The 15846-nt window shown below is 39.1% G+C and overlaps 1 protein-coding gene across 1 annotated transcript in view; it reads right to left on the bottom strand.

The window, feature by feature from the left end:
• CFAP299 (cilia and flagella associated protein 299) overlaps window positions 1-12084 on the bottom strand; it is a 576041-nt gene extending 563957 nt beyond the window's left edge. The window contains exon 1 of the mRNA XM_026509886.2: window positions 11974-12084. Within this exon, the coding sequence (XP_026365671.1) occupies window positions 11974-12084 (111 nt within the window). The remainder of the gene's footprint in view (window positions 1-11973) is intronic.
• Between the last annotated feature and the right edge of the window lie 3762 nt (window positions 12085-15846).

Here is a 15846-nt window from a genome sequence, read left to right as displayed (position 1 = left end):
ACTTATAAAGAATAGGGAGATCTATATAGAGGAACATTAAAAGGTCTCCAAGACTTAATGTCAATTTTTTAAATTACAGAAAAATATAAAAATTACCTTTTGTGTAAAAAAATGACAAAGAATGGTATACATATTTACATATAATAAAAATAAATACAATTTGTTGAAGACTATTCATATAAATACAAAGGAAGGATATTTGGTTAAACTATATAACCTTGCTGCTGCAGCTTGGCTCAGAACCACAACAAATAGTCATCATCTCCTACCTCCACCAGCCATGCTGGATTCCCCTCACATTCAACTAACACCAGCCATGCTGGATTCCCCTCACATTCAACTAATACCTCTGCTGAGTGGTAATAGCATAACCAGTGTTGTGAACCAGACCTCATTCCTGAGGGGTCTGATCCCTCAGCAATTCCCCTTTCAAGCCCTGGTTGCTACACTTGTCCATTTACCACAGCAAGAGGCATCCAAGTGAATCAACAGAATCTCAAACACGTTCCTGCATTATTGTTTGTATAACAGCCCTAACTTTCCTGACATTCAAGGTCAATTATTCTTGCCAAGATAGTAACTGTCTTCTTGCCTCCGGATTCCTAGACAAGGAGCTGAAAGATTCCAGGGAAGAGTTGTAACTTATAATTCAACGGGACTCTCACTGAGTCACCTGATGGGAGTATTCCCCCATATGGTACTGTAACAGCACTCCAACTGGTTGTAAGGGTTAAGTTGCTTCAAGCTACTTCTTGCTTGCTCACCTAATGCCCTTGATCTGTAGCAGAACTAACATGTTCCTTGAGATTTGCAGACCACTGGCCTTGAGGAGTGAGAACCAAACTTTCCCAGAAGATAAGGCCTGATTACATTTGAAAACAACTGCCATGGATGCCAGCAAGTCTGTTCAGGGTCATACATACAACTAACCACCTGAGCACCTTCTTCTCCTACACATAGCCCCCCTCTCTTTTCCCATACCTTCCCCCTTCAAAGCCCTCTGGCTTTGCCAGGAAGATGAAGATGGCCTTTGAGACATCTGTCCACCATCTTCCCAAGTTGTTGGCTTCCTATAAGGGAACTTTCATTCCCTACCATCACTTCCCTCAAGTATTGATTTTCTAGTGGTGAGCAGCTAAACATGAGTTTAGAACTGGTTCTCTATCCAATAACAGTACAAGGACAATTAACCCTGCAGAGCCCACAGTGAAGAAAGAAAGCACAAATTCCCCAAGCTGGTCATTGGGAATGATGGTAAGATGCTTCAACCTCTTAGTTCCCAGACCAAGGAAACAAACCTAAATGCAAAGGTCTTTAATTCACAGTATACACTGTATTGTGGAGAATGGCACCCCCATTCTCTTAAACTATCATCTACAAATTGGCACTTCAGTTGTACTTTCATTAACCCATTCCAATGATCTTTCTGCTGGCACCTCTGAATGTTTCAGAATATACTATGAGACATGAATCACATAGATAGGTTCTTATTCCTGCAGCTCCTTTGTTCTAAAATAGGTCCCTGGTCTGACACAATGTTATAGGGAACCCTGTGCCTGTGCATCAAATATTCCATACTCCCCCATTGATAGATTCAGTGCAATCCCTATCAAGATTACAATAGCATTTTTTTACAGAAGTAGAAAAAAAGTGTTAAAATCTTTATGGAACCACAAAAGACCCCAGATAGCCAAAACAATCCTGAGAAAGAACAACAAAGTGGGAAGCATCACACTTCCTGATTTCAAGCTATTGTTTAAAGCTACAGCAATCAAAAAAGAATGGTACTGGCACAAAAATAGGCACATAGACCAATAGAATAGTATTGAGAGACCAGAAATAAACCCATGCATATATAGTAAACTAATATTTGACAAAGGAGCCAAAAGTACTCAATGGCAAAAAGATAATCTCTTCAATAAATGACACTGGGAAATTGGATATTCACATGTAAAAGAATGAAATTAGACCCATATCTTATACCACTCACAAAAATTAACTCAAAATGAATTTAACATTTCAGTGTAAGACCAGAAACCATAAAACTCCTAGTGGAAAACACAGGGAAAAATCTCCTTGATATAAGTCTCAGTAACAATTTTTGGGATATGGCATCTAAGGCATAAAGAACAAAATACAAAATAAAAAAATAACTAAAAGATATTACAGCAAAATGAAAAGCTTCTGCAGAGTGAAAGAAATAATCAACAAAATGAAAAAATGAGCTATGGAATGAGACAAAGTACTTGCAAATTATATATGTGATAAGAGGTTAATGCCCAAAATACACAAAGAATCCATACAACTCAATAGCAGAAAAACAAATAATCCAATTCAAAAATGGGCAAAAGACCTGAATAGATGCTTTTCCAAAGAAAATATTCAAATGGCCAACAGGTACATGAAAAGGTGCTCAACATCACTCATCATCAGGGAAATGCAAATCAAAACCACAATAAGATATCACCTCACACCTGTTAGAATGACTATCATTTAAATGACAAGAGATAACAAATACTGGTAAGAATGTGGATAAAGGGGAACCCTTGTGCATTGTTAGTGGGAATGTAAACTGGTACAGCCACTGTGAAAAACAGTGTGGAGGTTCCTCAAAAAATGTAAAATAGAACTACCACATGATCCAACAATTCCACCTTTGGGTATGTATGTGAAGGAAACAAAATCACTATGTCAAAGAGATATCCACACCTCCACATTCACTGCAGCATGATTCACAACAGCCAAGACATGGAAACAACCTAAGTGTCCATCAACAGGTAAATGAATAAAGGTAAGTGGATAAAGAAAATATGTATGTGTTAGAATACTATTCAGCCATAAAAAAGAAGGAAACCCTGCTATTTGAGACAACATGCATGGACCTTGAAGGCATTATGCTAAGTGAAATAAGTCAGAGAAGGACAAATACTTCATGATATCACCTATATGTAGAATTTAAAAACAAAATAAAACAAACTCATAAAGAGATCAGATATATGGTTACCAGAGGAGAGATGTGGTGGAATTGGATGAAAGCTGTCAAAAGGTATAAACTTTCAGTTATAAGATAAATAAGTACTGGGAATGTACTATACAACATTTTAACTATATTAATACTGCTGCACAGCATATTTAAATGTTTCTAAGAGAGCAAATGCTGAAAGTTTTATCACAAGAAAAAAAATACTTTTTCCTTGCATTTATATGAGATGATGGATGTTAACGTATTGCCATAATCATTTTGCAATACGTGTCAGTAAGTCATTACACTGTACATCTTAAACTTATATAGTGTGTCAATTATATCTCAGTACAACTGAAAGGGAAAAAGAAGAAAATATTCCATAAGGACTTAGACAGCAGAACTGGCATGTGACTATACCAATTATGTCTATTTCTATCAGACTGAATTGCTGGACCTTCCAAAGTGGAAGGGGTCCACCATGGTCAGTTTTCCACCAAGTGGTTGGTTGGTTACCTTGACAAATGGTGCTCTAGCAGAGGACTGGCCTGGATTGCTGACAGGTTGGACATTCGAAGGTCGCAGTAGCTATATCACCTTGGTAAGCAGGAGCACATGCTGTGGGGCTCCTGCATAGCCCCACCTCTGCTACCGTAGTCCCTTCCTCCATGTGCCCATCATGCCAGCACTGAGGTGGTATATGAAAGAGGCAGGGTGACAGCAACTGGCTATGTCCTTCTGTCTACCTGGCTGTGTATGCCTCTTGTGCTAGGCACGTTGTGACCACTTCCACGTGAGCAACCGCATTTGCTTCTGGCATTTACCACTGCCTATCTGTCCTTATATAGTCTAACTGTGACCCACTTCTGTGTTCACAGAAAGTGGATGACCTCTGAAAGGGTTCTGCCTCCCACAATCTTTAAAGACCTCATCTAGCTGAAGTGATAGTGCAGCTACTGTCCATTTTCAGCTTGCACCCACGTACCAAATGGCTCATTTGTATACCAAATGTGGGCTTGTAGCCAGTTATAAGAAAGTCTCCGCATAGCCATACATGTAAGCTGAGGAAAAGGTGCATATCTAACATCCGTGAAAACCTGAGACTCGACTCCTGCTTCTGCAGCTGGCACACCTACTTTGTTCCCACTCCTGCCCTGTTCCAGATGGACTACACCTCCCTCTAATCATTGTTGCTGGGACTGCCTGACCTTATGACTTGGTGGGTCTGAAAGAACTCAGCTCATTATGGGCAATTTCAAGTGTATGGCCCCTTGCTGATTCCATGGCCAGCTGCTCCATTTTTACCAGAACCCAGTAGTATGCCAGGAGTTTCTGGAATATAATTCTTTCTTAAGGACATATAATTCTCCTCTGCTTACAGCACGGGCTTGCACTCAGTCTCTCCTGACCCCTTGCTTGCTTGGCTATGATGCACTGCTTTACCTTAATGCTGTTGCTAATACTGTATTCCTTTCCTGTAATAAACTCTAGATTTGTAAGCATTGTCACTGTGGGTCATTGCTTAGAGATAAGCACCTCTGTGAACCTACTGAAGGAAAAATGTAGCACTCCTCTTAAGCAGAGAGTAGCTAATTTATGCCAATTTTTTCCTATTGAATCAACAAAAGAGTAGAGCCGATTCTGAAATATACGAAGTAAAATATTCATAGGAATCTACTCTATACCTGATCCAATAAATACTAGAAAAATATGGGAAAATGCAATAAATACTAGTTGGTTATTAGCTGGCTTACTGTATAATCGTGGTAAATCGTGCTACTGGATTTTTCCTGGAATCTCACTTCATCAGTATCTGCCAAGTAATTTTCAGATTATTATGTCCAAAGGTTTGTGTGATTTATTTCTAATTTTCTAAATAATGGGAAGATAATCTCTAAATAAAACTTTCACATTGCTAATCTCTACAAGTAATTTAGCCACAGTTAGTATGCATTAGGGAAATTTAAAAACAATTCTAAAACACCCCTTGATTCCTTACCTGGGAAAAGCAATTCAATAGGCCTTTTCGTTCTCTAGTGGCCACAGGCAGCCATAGCTGAAATGAAGGGACTGTGTTTATTCAACATGGAAGAATTACCAAGAAAGAATCTGGAAAGTCATAGTGCAAAAATTTTGCTAAAATTTTTCAAGTATTTTTATATCAATTTAGGGGATTGGCTTAATTAGTTTAAGGTAACACTAACTCCAGGAGTAAATATTGTTATTTGAGTTACCGTTATTTGGTTTAGCAGAGATAAATCTAATTGCTGATACTATTATAAATGTCCTCTCATAGTTTATAGGTAGCATCCAGTAAAATGAGCAAAGCACAATGGACATAGGATGAAGAGCCTCTTTTATTCTCCTTAACCACCTTACGGCTCTCCGTCTCATCAAATAGCTAACTGGTTCAGGTCTTCATTTTTTTCTCCTACGTCCCTTCCTTCCTACTCCTATTTTAGTATATGTGCTGCCAAACTGAGCACCCTTCCTCCGTAATCTTAATCATATAAAAACATTGCGGTTAGTGTGTGTGTGTGTGTGTGTGTACACACACTACTTGTATACTTACAGTGGTCTGAGATGTCAAATGATAATATAGAGCTCTGGGTCATGGTAGGCAAACTCAAAAGAGATGATTAAAAAGAATGAAAGCATAATTTACAAATATATCCTAAGATTAGTGGAAACCAACATAGGATGATGTAGTGTCGCTGGGCTAGCAATACTGGGAGGTCATTAACACGATTAGGCCTAAAAGGAGACAAGAGAGGAAACAGTTCTTAGAACAGAGAGCGCTGCCAGCATCCAGAAAGGCTGCTGTAGCTGATGGAATGAGAAGCTGGCCAAATCTAAGACATGCAGCCACTTCCAAACCACAACCAGCAGAAAGATGAGAAGGAATAAATTCTCTAATTCTTCTTATCCTGCCCTCTGATCTCATACTGGCTGAAACAAAGCCAAAGCTAAAAGACCTGGTTAAGGACTGCAGAGGACAGCTTCTAGGAACACACATGTGGGTGGAGAAGAATAGAGAATGCATCCAGCAAAGATAATATGGCCACTTTGTATGTGAAGCATTGAAATTAACTGAAAACTAATAGCCATAGAATAATATTCTATATAACAGAGGAGTAACTGAAAGATAATAAATACTTGCAAAATGTTTGCTGAATAAATAAAACTTAGACTGAACTGTAACCACAATACTAAAGTTAGGTGACTATAACTGATTCTTATTTAAATTCCTAGCAATTAAGGCACTATCTACTACAGTAGGCTCCCAATGAAGGTTTATTAGATAGTTGGATGAATACATGGATGCCTGGATGGACACATGGATGTATACATGACTCATAAAATTTTACATGTATAACCTTGAATATTATCTAGTCCAGCCCCTTCACTTTGCAGATAAGGAAATGGAGTTTCAAACTGGTTAAAATACAATACAGAATTAGAACCCAAATCTTATGACTCTAGGCTCTTCTAACTAAAATATACCATCTCTCATTTACTACTTAAAACTTGCTTCATTCAAGCAGTAATCAAAAAGCTCCCCAAAAAAAACAAGAGTCCAGGGCCAAATGGCTTCCCAGGGGAATTCTACCAAACATCTAAAGGAGAAATAATATGTATATTACTGAAGCTGTTTCAAAAAACAGAAACAGAAGAAAAACTTCCAAACTCCTTCTATCAGGTCAGCATTACCCTGATCCCAAAACCAGGCAAAGATCCCATCAAAAAGGAGAATTACAGACCAATATCCCTGATGAACATGGATGCCAAAATACTCAACAAGATCGGAGCCAATAGGGTCCAAAACTACACTGAAAGGATTATTCACCACGATGAAGTGGGATTTATTCCTGAGATGCAAGGGTGGTTCAACATTTGCAAATCAATGTGATAAAGCACATTAATACAAGAAAAGACAAGAACCATATGATCCTCTCGATGGATGCAGAAAAAGCATTTGACAAAATACAACATCCGTTCCTGATTAAAATTCTTCAGAGTGTAGGGATAAAGGGAACATTCCCCAATATCATAAAAACCATCTATGAATATCACAGTGAATATCATTATCAATGGGGAAAAGTTGAGAGCTTTTCCCTTAAGGACAGGAACACAACAGGGATGGACACTCTCACCACTATTGTTCAACATAGTACTAGAAGTCCTTGCAACAGCAATCAGACAACAAAAAGAAATAAAAGGCATCCAAATTGGCAAAGAAGAAGTCAAACTCTCTCTCTTCACAGATGACATAATACTTTATGTGGAAAACCCAAAAGACTCCACCCGCAAATTACTAGAACTCATACAGCAATTCAGCAATGTGGCAGGATACAAAATCAATGCACAGAAATCAGTTGCTTTTCTATATACTAATAATGTAACTGTAGAAAGAGAAATCAAGGAATCGATTCCATTTACAATAGTACCAAAAACCATAAGATACCTAGGAATAAACCTAACCAAAGAGGTAAAGGATCTATATTCTAGAAACTACAGAACACTTATGAAAGAAATTAAAGAAGACACCAAAAAATGGAAAAACATTCCATGCTCATGAATAGGAAGAATAAACATTGCTAAAATATCTATTCTGCCCAGAGTAATCTACACTTTCAATGCCATCCCTATTAAAATACCATTGGCATTTTTCAAGGAGCTGGAACAAACAATCCTAAAATTTGTATGGAACCAGAAAAGACTCCGAATCACCAAGGGAATGTTGAAAAAGAAAAACAAAGCTGGGGGCATCACATTGCCTGACTTCAAGCTATATTACAAAGCTGTGATCACCAAGACAGCATGGTACTGGCACAAAAACAGACACATAGACCAATGGAACAGAACAGAGACCCCAGAAATGGACCCTCAACTCTATGGTCAACTAATCTTTGACAAATTAGGAAAAAATATCCAATGGAAAAAAGACAGTCTCTTCAATAAGTGGTGCTGGGAAAATTGGACAGCTACATACGGAAGAATGAAATTGGACCATTCTCTTACACCATACACAAAGATAAACTCAAAATGGGGGCGCCTGGGTGGCTCAGTCATTAAACATCTGCCTTCGGCTCAGGGCGTGATTCTGGAGTTCTGGGATCGAGCCCCACGTCAGGCTTTTCCGCTGGGGACCTGCTTCTTCCTCTCCCACTCCCCCTCTCGCTGGCTGTCTCTCTTTATGTCAAATGAATAAATAAATCTTAAAAAAAAAAAAAAAGATAAACTCTAAAAGGAGGAAAGACCTCAATGAATCCTAGAGGAGAACATAAGCAGTAACCTCTTTGACATCGGCCACAGCAACTTCTTTCAAGACACATCTCCAAAGGCAAGGGAAACAAAAGCAAAAATGAACTTTGGAGACTCCATCAAGATAAAATCTTCTGCACAGCAAAGGAAACAATCAACAAAGAGATGACCCACAGAATGGGAGAAGATATTTGCAAATGACATTACAGATAAAGGGCTGATATCCAAGATCTATAAAGAACTTCTCAAACTCAACACTCAAAAACAAATTACCTGGTCAAAAAATGGGCAGAAGACATGAACAGACACTTTTCCAAAGAAGACATACAAATGGCTAACAGACATACAAAAAAATGCTCAACATCACTAGACATCAGGGAAATACAAATCAAAACCACAATGAGATCCCACCTTACACCAGTTAGAATGGCAAAAATTAACAAAACAGGAAACAACAAATGTTGGCGAGGATGTGGAGAAAGGGGAACCCTCTTACACTGTTGGTGGGAATGGAAGCTGGTACAGCCACTCTGGAAAACAGTATGGAGTTTCCTCAAGATATTAAAAATAGAGTTACCCTACAATTGCACTACTAGGTATTTACCCCAAAGATACAGATGTAGTAAAAAGAAGGGGCACATGCACCCCAATGTTCATGGCAGTAATGTCCACAATAGCCAAACTGTGGAAGGAGCCGAGATGCCCTTCAACAGATGAATGGATAAAGAAGATGTGGTACATGTATACAATGGAATATTATTCAGCCATCAGAAAGGATGAATACCCACCATTTGCATCGACATGGATGGAACTGGAAGGGATTATGCTCAGTGAAATAAGTCAAGCAGAGAAAGACAATTATGATATGGTTTCACTCATATGTGGAACATAAGCGATAGCATGGAGGAACATAGGGGAAGGGAGGGAAAACTGAATGGGAAGAAATCAGAGAGGCAGACAAACCTTGAGAGACTCTGGACTCCGGGAAACAAACTGAAGGTCTCAGAGGGGTGGGGGTGGGGAAGTGGGGTAACAAGGTGATGGGTATTAAGGAGGGCATGTGTTGTGATGAGCACTGGGTGTTATACACACTAATGAATCATTGAACACGACATCAAAAACTAATGATGTACTATACAGTGGCTAACGGAACATAATAAAAAAAAGGATGCTGCAAAAGGAGCCACTGTTGGTGCGGTATAAATTAGTACACCTGTTTTGGACTTTTTTAGACTTCTATGGCTAAGATTAACATCAGACAGACATGCAGACGTTTATGGAAGTATGCCAACCCTTACAATATTTATAATAGCATACAACTGAAAACAACCTAAATGTCCATCAATATGGTATTAGTTAAATAAGTTATGGTAAATCCAAATAATTAAAATGAACTTATTATATTTTCAAAAAATGAAATAAAACTTGCTTCATTCACATCAAAGTCAATTACTGATGAACAAAACACACATACACACAGAGCAAGAATCACCTTACAAAGTGTGATCCATGAAACATGCCTGCTGTACTAGCCTTACTACTGAACCAATTCTGAGGCATCCACTTGTCTCTGTGCAACCTAAGTGAGCAATGAACTTGCATCCACAGGAAGTACTTGAGAATTTAAGTCCCCAGAACAAATGACATTTAAAAATTTTCATTACCCAATCCAAAATATATATATTTGCCTTAAAATTATTCAATTAAATCTTTATCTTATTTTCTATGAAACTACAATAAGAATAAGCTAAACCAGGGGTGCCTGGGTGGCACAGCCGCTAAGCGTCTGCCTTCGGCTCAGGGTGTGATCCCAGAGTCCTGGGATTGAGCCCCACATCAGGCTCCTCCGCTATGAGCCTGCTTCTTCCTCTCCCATTCCCCCTGCTTGTGTTCCCTCTCTCACTGGCTGTCTCTATCTCTGTCAAATAAATAAAATCTTACAAAAAAAAAAAAAAGAATAAGCTAAACCATGCCAAATTATAAATAAATTTATCATTTCCCCAAATATATCATTTTCCACTTTAAAGACCTTTAAACTTCTGATTGATGTATTAATTTCTCATTCCTAATTAACATTAATATTTTTATTACTCATATGAAGAACCCGACCTTGAAAATTTTTTTGAAACCTTTCTTAATGATACTAGGCTTTAGCTTAGCAATTTTCCACATGTGCTATGAAGATGAGTTTATTCTATTGGATGTTTATTATCTATATTTCATTGTTATTAATTTAAACATGCAAAAATGGGGATGCAAACATTGTTTAGTACTATACAATCTTCATTCTAGTGTGTTAGATGCAATGCTTTCACAACTTTAAACGTACTAACTGTATAAAATCTTTAAAAGTTTGTTTTTGAAGCCAGAAGCTATGCTGTAAATATCACTTGGATGTATCCTTTAACAGATAATTCCAAAAGATCAAATCACTTGCCCAAGGTCACACAACTCGTGTGTGGCAGAGACAGGACTAGAATTAGATGCTTCTGCTTCCTAAAAATTACGTTCATATCTAGCACATGACTGTTTTGAAGAATAAGAACTTTTCAAACCTTGCAATCAACATTTAAGTAAAATCCTGCTTAACGTGATCTCTGGAGTGCAAGAATTTCAATCCACTACACTGCAGAATGATGTTGTTGCAGATATGAAATTTGGGGAGTTGGCTGCAGGATCCAAATCCTTCCCAGACTCCGCTGTGATTTGGCGCCGCACAGTGGCGCTCGTTCCGTCTGGCCTAAATAGGGAGGGGGCAATTTGGGGTTGTGTCTTGGCTCCAGGGCAGTGCCTGTTCAGACTGCCTCCGTCTGGCAATATCCCAAGGCTACAGGGATCCAGCGTTCACCTCCTGCCTCTCAGGACCGGTAGGCTATTCTTTTCCTGCCCAGCCTGGTTCGCCTCAAGGAGGACAAGAACTTTATCCCGCCGCCCCCACCCCATAATACCCCTCATCAAACACACACCTTTAAAGAGGCAGGGAGAAAGATGGTTGCCGAGTGGAAGACAGTAGCCAATCCCATTACGTCCAATTTCGCAGTTTAGCAGGCTTTTTTTTTTTTTGTGACTATCAACATTAGTTGTGATTCTCGACTCGATAAATACAAGTCAGGAATATGCCTGCACAACGACCTGTACTGCGTATCCGTAACTGAGGGGCTTTCTGCGCCAACTACTGGGGGGTGGAAGTTATGAACTTCCCAGACGCCCAATATACTAGCAGATACACACACCAGGTCGGTGTTGCCACGTGCGCTGGAAGGGTACTGTCTTCTCCGCTTTAATGCAAATTGGCAAAGCAAAGAGAAACGGCGTGCCAGACCTGAACCACAGCCCAGCGCAAGGGTCTCCGCAGGTCTCCGAATCCGGCTTCCTCCTCACACGGAATGATTTGGAAGGAGTGGGCCGGGAGACTGCACGAGAGGACAGACAGATAATAAAGACTCCCCCGCGTGCGTGCGTGCCTGCGTGCCTGCGCACGTGCGTGTTTCCGCGTCGGCCACGAGGGGCCCGAGTTCCGCAAGGTCTGAGGCCGCGCGGGGCGGGCAGGACCGGGCGATTCAGCTCCCGCGCTGCCCTGGTGCCGAGGTCGGGAAACTGCGGAGCCTGACCTCGCCATCCTCCGCCGCCAGGGGGCGATCACCTCACGACGCGGGGGCTCTGGAGGGACTGAGAGGGAGGAAGGCCGGGGATGCGGGGGGGGGGGGAGGGAGGGGGAGTCCACCCTGAGGCGCCGCGACCTTTACCTCCAGGTAGTACAGGTCCACGGTAGTGATCTGCGAGTCGAGGAAATCTTCATAGGTGTTGAACTGAGTGACTATGTTGTCCAAGGCCGTCAGCCCCTCGTCCCGATCCATCGTGATCTCTGGGCCAAAGCGTCCCTAGCGACAGAGGCGCGAGGGACGCGTCCAGAGGTTCCACCCACTTGGTTTCTTCCAATCAGTTGGGAACCGGTGTGGAGCCTTGTCCGTTAATCCCGTCCCGGTGTTTGTTGTTAAGTTTCAAGTTTCCTTCTAACTCCTGGGAACGCGGTCTCAAATTACCCGCTCCAAATTCAGGTCTGGCACCAGTCAGCTGACTCAAACCTTGGTGAAAGGTTGAGCTACGTGAGAGATGCAAATTGCAATCCAAAATTAAAAATTATGAGACTACCAGGATGTGTAGACAAAATATTATACATCAGTGCTATCAATCTCGTTCTAAAACTATGTTATGCTGGGCACAAAGATCGAGGTTAGCACTCAGGTAACTGAAAGTCTATTTTTGCAAGAAGTGTATCCCACAACAGAAGTCTTTGGAAATGGTCTTGTGTCCAAATATAATAACAAAATATTTAATGATTTGTTAAATTATTTTAAAAATTGTATCTTGAAGGCAAATTATTGCTAATGTTTGGATATGAGGAAGAATTTACAAATTTCCAAAATTAAAGGAATTCAATGAAAATATCTTTGAAGACCTTTTGGCTCCAAGTGATTGTTTTTTAAACTTTTATGAACTTTGTGTTTCAATAAGCACACAATGAAAGACCTTGCTTTTGCTGAAGCTGTCTTTTTTAGAGGGCAAAATACCTTTGGAAAATTAGAAAGTATAGGTTCTTACTACAGACTTTTCCTTTAGAACAAATTTTGCATTTTTAAAATGGATTTAAAGTAATCCAATGTGAAAGCTGGCAAAACTTTTTAGAATTCATATTTAGATTTTAATATTTTACAGATCATATTTGCAAATTAACATATAGTACAATACTAAGCCTGTGGTAGTTGCTCTTTAAGTACTACTTGAATAGATTTTGAAGATTTTCAGATGTGCTAAAAAAATTTCTTTTAATGAAAATATCTGGTAAGATACTTGGCAGTCAGCTTCCCCAATTTAAAAAGGTCATCTCAAAAATTAGGGTTTACAGATGTACAAATTTTAAATGATATAGACACAATAATCTCTAAGATACCACTGACTTATTTTTTAATTAATGAAAGTGTCCTAAAATATTTTGATAGGCATTTTGGACTTTTTAAAATGCAATTTAATCATTCAATTCAGAAGAACAGAAAGGATAGAGAAACCCTGAACACTCAAAATACAACAACAAAAAAAGAGGCACACTGGCTGGCTCAGTCAGTAGAACATGAACTCTTGATCTCAGGGTGGTGAGTTGAAGCCCCATGGTGGGTGGAGCCTATTTAAAAAGAAAAAAGAAAAAAAGAGTAGTACAAAGCAACGATAACAATATTGAACCCTCCCTGCGTGCCAAGCATCCTTAACTGTATTTGTGCTCCGATCAACAACCACCAACAACTTCACATCACCCAATATCCAAAAAGATAATGAGAAGTCAAATAGCCTAAGAATGAGAAGAAATCCATGTGACTTAAGGTGTTCTGACAAGAGACATAAATCTCAATATTCTTTGTTGTCTACAGAGAATAGAGAATAGAGAAGTGACTTGAAGTCACTCCTGAAAGAAGCATTGTTCTGTGTGAACCGAGCACAAGCAAAGGCTTAGAAAAGTCTCAGCCACTTACTATATACAGAAAATACCAGTATTTGCTTTAGTAGAGTATTTATTAAAACTACCAGGTGCCAGCTCTGTTCTAATACTTTCTATGCATTATCTTGTTTAATCCTGACAACAAATCCACTAGGAAAGTTGCATTAGCATTATTCTCAATATAGAGACAGAGTGAATCGGAATGGATTGGTGGAAATCTTAAAGATAAAAATTAGCAACACAACTTATTACTCCTGATTGCCCACAAAGGAAAGCCAAGGTGAATAAAGGTTTGAAGAGTCCCATGAAATGAATTATGAAAGTTGTTGGGTTTTTTTGTTCATTAGAAATATATATATATATCAAATTGTGAAAGGGAGCATGGATTTAGCATAAATAACAGGAGCAAAAGGGATGGTATATTCCAAGATGTGGAGGCGAGAAATATCAGGTTCTGTGTAGGGGAAAGCTGCACATTATTTTGATATTACGAGGGGGCAGGTAAGAAGAATAGAGAAAAAGAAGCTTCCTACAGGAGGAAACTTGGTAGGAAGGCTTTGCATGCTAGGTTGAAGAGTTTGTAAAGTACAGTCTTCCTGTCCTTGAATAACGACAGTAGGATACAATAAAACGGCTTTTAGTGACGATCCCACACTACTGAAAAAGTCGTGTCTTACTGTCAAAGCCTCCAGGGATGCTTTATATTTATATTTATATTTATATTTATATTTATATTTGCTTCAAGGTCCTCCTCCGTCAAGATTTCATCACTTTCAAGAAACAGTAAAGCATCTAGAAAATCTTGGGTCCATTAAACTATAGCACTTTGATTGCAAGGACCTATATTTTAGTAAAACACGAGGTCATTACTTGTATATCATACTATTATGATCCTTTGTGTGGTGCATTTTCAGTGGAAGCCTCATTAAATTTACCATTTGGTAAACAACTCTTTCATGAAGTAATCTCTAAAGCATCTAAATTTAAACAATTATGTAAATATTTTCAGTCAATGCGTCTAGCTGTGTCTTCTAACTCAAAAAGGGTGATTTTCAACAAATCAGTTTCTCTATAAATATTTAAAGAGAAAAAGACAAGTTATAGGTTTAGACTTGTTCCTCACAGAAAGGCTTGAGTTACTGCCTAATTCAATTGTGTTTTGCTTAACTTTCAGTTTAAGTTCAAAACCACTTTTTGACTCGTGCCTGAGAAAAAGATGGTGACAGAGAAATTAATGGGCTTCAGCAAGTCCCTATTTCCAATTGCAAAGTCTTTGTTATGATTGGGACATACTTTATTTTGGATAACATACATTCCTACTCAAAGTCCAGGATTTTTGAAGATTGAAACCTGGAATTTAGCACCAAATCCTAGAAATTCCATTCCTTGCAAAGAACCAGCAAGGATTATGTATATTCACAGCAAAATTCCAAAATGTAAAAGAGAATAAACATGTGCTATATAAGAATAACAGAATATATGCCATATTTAGCTTAGTTCTGAGTTTAAAAAACAAAACAAGGTTAAGACAAAGGTCATAGGAATGTAGGCAAAATCTAAGCATAAGAATCTCTTTAAAATAAGCAGGCTTTGGCATCGTACTTACCTGGTGGAAGTATATAAAACAATTTCAAATTAAACCCTACACTTTTCTATTTCCAGATGTTCAGCAATATACTATGAAATCTGGAAAAGGGAATAGGAGGGCCCCTGGGTGGCTCAGTGGGTTAAGCATCTGCCTTCGGCTCGGGTCATGATTCCGGGGTCCTGGAATCGAGTCCCACATCAGGCTCCCTACTCAGCCAGGAGGTCTGCTTCTCCCTCTGCCTCTGCTGTTCTCTCTCTCTCTGTCAAATAAATAAAATCTTTAAAAAAGAAAAGTGAATAGGAAACATACTTTTGGTATGTTGACAAGTTCAGAAGGGGAATGCCTTGCCTATTATGCTAATGAGATGCTAAACACTCTGAGTAAGAACTTGTGGCTCAATTAAAATGGACCTGACACATTACGATATCATAAGAAAGAAAAACATATGCTTGCCCTAATAAGATAAGAGATTTGTGTCTGAGGTTGCCCAAGTGCTTATTAAGTTTCTGTGGATTGCAGAAGAGGGCTATTGCTTAATCA

Source organism: Ursus arctos, unplaced genomic scaffold (assembly GCF_023065955.2).
Source record: "Ursus arctos isolate Adak ecotype North America unplaced genomic scaffold, UrsArc2.0 scaffold_9, whole genome shotgun sequence".
NCBI classification, from domain to species: Eukaryota; Metazoa; Chordata; class Mammalia; order Carnivora; family Ursidae; genus Ursus; species Ursus arctos.
Note: the sequence above shows the minus strand (reverse complement) of the source record. Positions and strands in the feature narration are given on the sequence as shown.